General features: G+C 61.4%; 1 protein-coding gene across 1 annotated transcript; it reads left to right on the forward strand.

Moving 5' to 3' along the window:
* Window positions 1–452: 452 nt before the first annotated feature.
* Window positions 453–7,769, forward strand: SPDEF (SAM pointed domain containing ETS transcription factor). Its single transcript, XM_085082812.1, has 6 exons — window positions 453–798; window positions 4,949–5,422; window positions 5,624–5,821; window positions 5,913–5,960; window positions 6,363–6,503; window positions 6,597–7,769. The coding sequence occupies exons 2-6, from the start codon at window positions 4,975–4,977 to the stop codon at window positions 6,773–6,775; spliced, it is 1,014 nt and encodes a 337-aa protein (XP_084938938.1). The 5' UTR covers window positions 453–798; window positions 4,949–4,974; the 3' UTR covers window positions 6,776–7,769.
* Window positions 7,770–8,060: the final 291 nt, after the last annotated feature.

The following is an 8,060-nucleotide window of genomic DNA, read 5'->3' on the forward strand; positions in this document are numbered from 1 at the left end:
GTGCACCTCACTCACAGGCTCCATCACAAACCCCTCCTGGCTGCTTGGGCAGGGGGTGGTTCTGGGGTTAGGGTCAGGGATGTTCCCAGGGGATCCCTCAGGGATGCTCCTGGCCCTGGAATGGCCCAGCCTGCTCTGGGAGTGATGCCATGGACTCTCACACATCTGACAGGTCTCTGTGCTGCAGGTCTGACTCCAGAAGGAGCCCCATGTCTGTCCCTGTCCCTGTCCCTGTCCCTGTCCCTGTCCCTGTCTCACCCCATGCGAGGGTGGGAAGGGGTTAACGGTGCCTGGATTTGCCCCACTCCCCTCCCAAGGCCCGTTCTGCTCTCAGCCCGCCCTGGGCGCACCTGCCAAGGGTTAACCCGGCCCGGGCTGTTCAAACACCTCGGCTGAGGTAAGCGCTGCTTGTTTGTTCAGGTAAATAAGGAAGGAATTGGATATAATGGGCAAAGGAGGCTCTGGCTGAGCCCTGACACTCACTGCCGGCGTCCCCCTTGCACTGCCACCTCTGGCTTCGTCCCTCTGCTGCCCTCGGAGCCCCTCGGGGTGCCCTGTTCCCGTCCCTGTCCCATCCCGCTGGTGCCCACCGAGGGCTGATGTGGCTCAGCCCAGCCGCGCTGCCGCTGCAAAGCCAGCGCTGAGCCAGCGCGGTGCTACCGGCTGCGCTCCCCTCCGGAGCTGGGACACCTCCCCTGGGGCCATGTCACCCGCAGCCACCACGCCGAGTGCCACAGGGACGGCTCTTCCCAGCCTGCGCTGGCACCCATGTGGATTCTGAGCCCGCACACCCTCGAGGTAAGGCTGCCGCGACCCCCTGTGCTCCATCAGCACCCATCCAGCCCTGTTTCCCTCCCTCCAGGGAGTCCTGCTTCAGCCACTAATTTGGGGTGGACACGGTGTTGTCCCATGTCAGCACTCCGTCCCACAGCTCCTTGCACCTTCAGGTGTCATTAGGGCTAAACAGGGACAGGTTGTGCCTCAGGGTGAGGTTCCCGGCATTTCTCTGGTTGGTGTCACCCAAAATGAAATGGGGTTTGCTATTTTTGTGTCTTTGCAAGCCCCTCCTGCTCAAGCAAGGAGGGTGGGATGGAGCCAGGACTCCTGGGCTTGCTCCTCCTGAGCCCACCTGGGAACAGCTGGGACACCCAGGGTCCCAGGCAGGGGACAGGGAGGGGACAATGAGCTCTGGGGCACTGTGTGACAAACCAGCAGCTGGGACCCTTTGTGGAGTGTCCTGGGTAGCTGTTGAGGAGTCACCAGCTCCGGGGTGTCTCTGAGAAGCTGAACCCCTTTCCCAGGCCTGCAGTGTCCCAGCTGCTTTCCCACTGGGGTGGCTTTTTGTCAGCCCTAAAGTCACTTTGGCCGCAGGTTTGGTTTTCGTGGTTCTGCTCCGTTAGTGAAACACAAACGCCTCGAGGGTGCCAAATCCCCACAATACTGGTGTTCTCTGGGGCCAGGAGCACGGGGGGGAAGGTGCTGCTATAAATAGGGGCTCCCTGGCCCCACATGGGGAACACCAAGCTCTGCTGCTCACCTGGGGGACACCGAGCGCCGGGCTGTGCTCAGGTCACCGGCGCCTTGTGCCTGTCCCCTGTCACTGCTGTTTGCCTCCCTGCGCTGATGGAGAGGGCAGCCTGACCCAGGGCGTGGGGACCCGTGGGGACACCTGGTCCCCGTGCCAGCAGCCATGCAGGTAATGGCAGGAGGAGCCAGGGGACCTCGCTGGTGTTGGAGGAGGCTGGTGGGAAGCTGAGGGTCCAGAGCCCCCGGGACTAGCTGCATCCCCTCTGGGGGTACATCGAAGTGAGCCCTGTCCCCAGCCCTGTTACCATACAGGTACCAGAACCAGCCCCCTGCTCTGTCACCTCCCCAGCCCCTGCTCTGTCACCTCCCCAGCCCCCCAGCGCTGTCCCCAGTCCCTGCCCTGGCTGTGGGGAGGTTCTGGCCAATTCTCCTCCCTCCACCCAGAGATAAGAAGAGTGCGTGGCACAGGGTTTGGCAGCAGGACGTGGCACAGCTGTCACTGTGGGCTTTGCAGGGTGGATGGGACATGCTGGCAGGATCCCAAACTGTCAGCAGCCTCTGAGCACCCACCTGGGTGTGTGCTGCAGCCCCGGCTCATGCAGGGACCCCAGGGCTCTTCTGCCTCATCCAGGCTGCTCCGGGCGGTCTGTGACAGCTCCGAGTTCCGCACATCCCCAGTTCCTCCTGGGACAGCACAGCACATCCCTGTCCCTGTCCCCAGCCTCAGCCTGGAGGTGACCCTGGCGCCTGGTCCCCCACCCCGGCTGCCTGGGAAGGGCTTTCGGAAGTGCCCGGGGGCTTGGGAGACATCCCGGGCAAGGCGGGCAGCAGCTCCTCCCGCAGCGGGCAAACCTCCCCAGTCCCACGGGGCTTCGCGAGCCGCGCTCCGGCACAACCTGTTCCACCGCGGATTTGATTTTAATTAACGGACCCATTGTTCGAGGGCGGGGGGTGGGTGAATTTCTTTTTTTTTTTATTTTTCTTTTTTTTTTTTCTCACTCCCAAGTGCTGATCCCAGCGTTCCGGTGCTTGTGTCACACCCTGAGCCAGGAGAGCTCGGGGTGGCACGGGGATCCTTAGCCCCATCCTCATCCCCCTCGGCTGCAGGGTCTGCTTGGGGCTGGGTCCCTGCGGGGCTGAGCCACGACCAGGCCACCCACAGCCATGTCCTGGGAAGTGCAGGAGCCCCATCCCAGTCCCACCACCCCATTCCTGTCCCATCACCCCATCCCAGTCCCACCACCCCAGCCCAGCCCCGCGGAGCCACAGCTCCCCACGGAGCAGCAGCCAGGGAGCCTCTGCCAAGGCTGATGCAATGCCCAGCTCAGCCTCGCTCAGCTCGGGCAGGGAACGGGAAGGTTTCTGGGTGCCATATGGCCCAGCATACCTGGGGCTGCCCCTCTAGCTCTCCTTGTCCAGGGAAGTGCAAAAAGGGATAGGGAAAGAGAGGGAAAAGGCCACCTAAAGTGGCTTCTCAGTGCAAACAGTCCCACCCAGCCTGGCCGCCGGCGTGCCGGAGCGGGAGAAAGTCAAACAGCGGCCCCCGCCCTGAGAGTACAGCGCCCTTGGCGGGGCACAGCTCAGCCTTTTGGGGACACTTCCCGAGGGATTGGGTCCCTCTGGTCCCAGATGGGGGAACAGGATGAGGGTGAAGATGGGGCTGGGGCTGTCCATCCTGTGCCCTTCCCAGGGATGATTCCACAGCCCTGCTCCTCCGTGTGTGAGGATTCACCATGAACTCAGAGCATCACAGAGGCGTTGGGGACGAGTCCCCCATCCCCTGCCAGACATCCCCATGGCTAGCACCGAGCAGCTCTGGGAGATGCACAAGCTGTTACCACTTCCCTTTTGTGCTGGGAGCAGCGTGAGGCTGGATTTAGGGCTGATCTCCTAAAGCTCTTCTTTTAATCCCGAGCAAATCAAGGAGAGGTTTGGAAGCAGGCACCATCTCTCAGGGAAACTGTTTGGCTGGTGGGGGCAGCTCAGTGGTTTGGGGACCCTCTTTTCCCTCCTTCTCCTCACTGCAGTGCCACCAAACCACTCAGGGACTTGGGCTCCAACTGCTGATCCACAATCCCTCCCCAGGTCCCCACAGGCTGAGGCTGCCATGAGTGCTATTTAGGAGTCAGTGGTTCCTCCGTGGGTTTTTCTGAGCTCTTTGGGCTTTTCCAAGGGTGAAGCAATGGGCAGAGCTTCCCCCTGGTGCAGCCAATGCAGAACTTCCAAACCCATATTCCTGGGAGCACTGAATCCTCAGGAGCTGCATTAACTCCCCCCGAGCACAGGACACAGGGCTGGGTCCCCACTGTCCCTCTTTCACTGACCACCCCTGCTCCTGGGGGCTGTGCTCTGCCAGCAGGAATCTTGTGGGATCTTTCCCTCTCATGTCTTTTAAACCTTTTTCCCCTCAGCTAGGGTTTGGAGCAACAGGGCACTCCCTTTTCCTGGCCACTGCCCCCATTCCCCTTCAGCGCTGCCTGGTGTCCTGAGGGGGTTCAAGCTTTACAGGTTCCCTTTCCAGTGCTTGCTCCATTGCTAAAGCTCCTTTTTCTGCTTCTAAACCACCAGTTTGGGATGGCTCTTCTTTTTCTTCTCGTGGAATGCAGTGCTGAAGGAGCTGGGCAGTGCCCTGGCTGTGCCCATTAGCAGATTTCCCCTGGCAGGAGCTTCCCCTTCCCGAAGTCTCAGAATGGTTTTTGGGGAGTTTTCTCCACGGATGGAGCCATTCCCTGGTGTTGCCATGTAAATTCAGCAGGTTCATCCTCTTCTCCATGGCCTCTGCATACAGAGACACATGGGAACAGGCTGATTTTGGGTAATTTTTCTTGCAGGAGAGTGAAGATAATTGCAATTTTCCTGTCCTGCAAGGAGAGTTCTCATCTGAGGCTTGGCAGCAGCAACCAAGGGTTGGGTGCTGCAGTGCTGGGCTTGATCCCTCCTGGGAGATGTGGCTCTGGGGGCTGCTGTGCAGGGACACCTCAGGTGGAAGCAGCAGAGGATGTTTTCCATAAGAAATGTGTCCATGTGGCTCAAGCATCCCTTGTCACCCTGTCCTGGACAGTCCAGCCCAGTGTCCCCCACTGCCTCCCACCAGGGACTCAGCTCCACCTGGACTGAGCTGCTGCCAGCCTGGGGTGCAACCCATGGGGACACCCTAAACACCCAGACCCTAAACAGGGCTCAGATCCTGCTCATCTGAGCTCCTTCTCTCTGCTGGCTGCTGCTTTGGTCCTCCCAAATCAGGACAGCCCCCCAGCCGTGGCTGACCCCGCACTCATCCCGAGGCTCTCGGGGCACCGTGGGGCTCTTCGGAGGTTTTTTCCCCTCTAACAGGCTTAGTTCCTCCCTTTGTGCCTGGCTGCTGGGCGGGAAGGCAGGAGCAGTGCGGGCTGAGCTCTCCTCCTCTCTCCCCTCCGGGCAGGTTTGCAGCCGGCGCTGAGCAGAGGGATGGGCAGTGCCAGCCCCGGGCTGACCACTCTGCCCCCCGGCCGCCTCGCCTGGCCGGACCCCACCTTGCTGCCACCCCCGCGGGACCCCGACCCTCGCGGCTGGGGCTGTCCGGAGAGCCCCAGCCCCCCCAGCACCCCCGAGCAGCCCCTGCCCGCCTTCTGCCTGCACTACTTCGACATGCTCTACCCGGAGGACACGGCCTGGGCCACCAAGGGCGCCGGGGAATCGTCGCACAGCAGCGCCCAGGGCGGGCGGGAGGAGGCGCGGAAGGAGCCGGAGCAATGTCCCATCATCGACAGCCAGGGAATGGGGCTGGGGCCCGAGGGGGACCTGCAGGGCAGCCTGCACCTGGAGGAGCACTCGCTGGAGCAGGTGCAGAGCATGGTGGTGGGCGAGGTGCTGAAGGACATCGAGACAGCCTGCAAGCTCCTCAACATCGCCGCAGGTGGGTGGGTGACCCAGGGCGCGGCCGGGGAGGGTGTGCTGGCCTGGGAGCCAAAGCCACGCTGCGTTTGGGGGCTGCAGCCCTGTGTGAGGGTCTGGGGGAGCTCCCTGAAGAAGGAAGGGATGGTTCCTGGGGGGCTGTGAGGGTCTGGGGGAGCACGGCTGCTCCTGGCTGGCCACACTCACCCCCCTCCACCTCCAGACCCCACGGACTGGAGCCCCGGCAACGTGCAGAAGTGGATCCTGTGGACGGAGCACCAGTACCGGCTGCCGCAGATCGGGAAATCCTTCCAGGAGCTGTCGGGAAAGGACCTGTGCGCCATGTCCGAGGAGCAGTTCTGCCAGCGCTCGCCCGCCTGCGGCGACATCCTGCACGCCCACCTGGACATCTGGAAGTCTGGTGGGTGCCAGGGAGTGTGAGGGAGCTGGGGAGGGTGGGCGATGCCGTGCAGCAGGAGATGCCCCCCTGATCCCCCGCTCCTCCTTTCCAGCCGCCTGGATGAAGGAGAAGGCTGCCCCTGGAGATGTGAGATACTGCGGTGAGTTCTGTGTGGGCCGGTGGAGCTGAGCCTCGGGTACCTCCGAGGTGCTTGAGGGGTCCCTCCCTGCTTAATTGCAATTATCCAGTGCACTGGAGCCGCTGTGGGATCTGTGTGATTACACTCCCTCTGCCCCAGGGCTCTCTGCAGGGCGCAGTGAAGGGGAAATGGCCACGATCCCCTCACTGGCCCCATCCCACTCCCCCTGCACCCCTGCGGGCTGCGCAAAGGCGGCACTGAGCTGTTCTCCCTGCTCCGAGAGAAGGAGGAGAAAGCAAAGCTTCCAGCCCCAGTGCCTGGACTCAAGCCCTGGTTCGGTGCTGAGGACTCGCAGGTCCCCAGGACAGTGCCCAGCAGCGAGGTCTGTCCCCTCCCTCCTCTCACCATCCCCTCCCACGGCAGGAGGTGACTCCAGCTGGGCTGACAGCGAGGTGGACTCGTCCTGCGCCGGCCAACCTATCCACCTGTGGCAATTCCTCAAGGAGCTGCTGCTGAAGCCCCACAACTACGGCCGCTTCATCCGCTGGCTCAACAAGGACAAAGGTGGGCGGGGGGCGCTCCGGAGGCTCTGGGGTGGGCGCTGCGGGGCTGGCGGAGGCCAGGACAAGCACTAACCCCGCCCTGCTCCCCTGCCAGGCATCTTCAAGATCGAGGACTCGGCGCAGGTGGCTCGGCTGTGGGGCATCCGCAAGAACCGCCCGGCCATGAACTACGACAAGCTGAGCCGCTCCATCCGGCAGTACTACAAGAAAGGAATCATCCGCAAACCCGACATCTCCCAGCGCCTCGTCTACCAGTTCGTCCACCCGGTCTGAGCGGCGGCAGGACAGGCTGAGCCCCGGGAGGGACAGGGGACTTTCATCGCCTCCCTCTGCCCCAGCCACAGACTGTCTGGCCAGCACCAAGGACTTTGGCTGGTGTGAGGCTTCCCCTGCCAGGACCTGCTGGCAAGGGACACAGGGACCCTGTCACCTCCAGCAGGCCCTGGTGTGGGGCAAGGACCGTACAGAGCCCCTGCCCCCCATGGGGAGGGTGGCCATGGCGGCTGGGCTTGTCCTCCGTCCTCTCCTCCCTCCTGGCTTCTGGCTGCAGGTGGCTTCACCCCAGCCATTGTTCAAGGAGGACAAAGCCTGGGCAAGAGCTGGGACAATGACACCCACTGTGACAGGGACATCCACTGCTGCTCATGGTGGCACCCGTGCTGACCTGTCCCAGTCCGTGTGGGAGCAGCCTGGCACCAACCGAGGATGCTGTGGCCCAGGGGACCATGGGCACCCCCTGGGACAGGTGCACCCCCTTGCTTTTCACTCCAGGACATGCTCATCCTTTGTGGGGATCTGGGGCTGAAAACAGGAGTTTTGTGAAGAGAACTGTTGTAAATGTGGGTGTGATGCTGTGCACAGTGGGGTTCCCTCAAACTGTTCCCCCATCCTTGTGCCACCAGAGTCCTCCTAACACCCCAGGTTCTGTCACAGAGCTCTTCCCTTGATTCAGATTTTACTCGGACTGCCTGATTCCGGAGTTTGGGGAAATGGAGATGGCAGCTTTGCCATTTCCCTCTGGACAATAAATCCAGAGTGTGATCTGCCGAGGCTGGGCTGGGGCAGAGAGCTGGGAATTGCTTCACCTGCTCGTTGCACCAGAGTCAGAGTTACCTGATAATGTTGATCTTTTATATTATAGGTTTTTTATTTGTTTATTTGCTTTTTGGTTTTGGCTGGCGACGAGTTTTGGTTTAGGTTCAAATGTTGAGGGGTGGCCCAGCCTCCCAGGGATGTTCTGTGGAAGCTTAAAAGGAAAAACATCTGATTCTCCGTGTTTTGAATTTTTTTTTTCCCTTAAAAATGCTGCCAGTGCCAGCTACTGCCTTTCCCTTCTCTTCCTCTGGCCAGCCCTGCTCACATCCTGGCTGGAGGGGTGGAGGGTGGAGAGGAGCAGGGGAAGGAGGAAAACTGCCTTAGCCTTTGGAAAAAGGGGATGGAAAAACAAAAAATGAGGGGGAAAAAAAGAAAAAAGAAAAACGTGTATTGTGATTTGCTGTGTGCATCCAACGCAGGTGGTGTGGGGCACTGGGAGGATGGGCCAGGGGTGCCCCAGATC

The sequence above is a fragment of the Lichenostomus cassidix genome, chromosome 26, assembly GCF_008360975.1.
Source record: "Lichenostomus cassidix isolate B80296 chromosome 26, HeHo_3.0, whole genome shotgun sequence".
NCBI classification, from domain to species: Eukaryota; Metazoa; Chordata; class Aves; order Passeriformes; family Meliphagidae; genus Lichenostomus; species Lichenostomus cassidix.

Bases quoted from the DNA above. Each gene is read 5' to 3' on its own strand.
- SPDEF (XM_085082812.1), top strand. From the start codon at position 4,975: ATGGGCAGTGCCAGCCCCGGGCTGACCACTCTGCCCCCCGGCCGCCTC. The intron at 5,423-5,623 runs GTGGGTGGGTGA...CTCCACCTCCAG, and splicing joins GCTCCTCAACATCGCCGCAG to ACCCCACGGACTGGAGCCCC. The intron at 5,961-6,362 runs GTGAGTTCTGTG...CTCCCACGGCAG, and splicing joins TGGAGATGTGAGATACTGCG to GAGGTGACTCCAGCTGGGCT.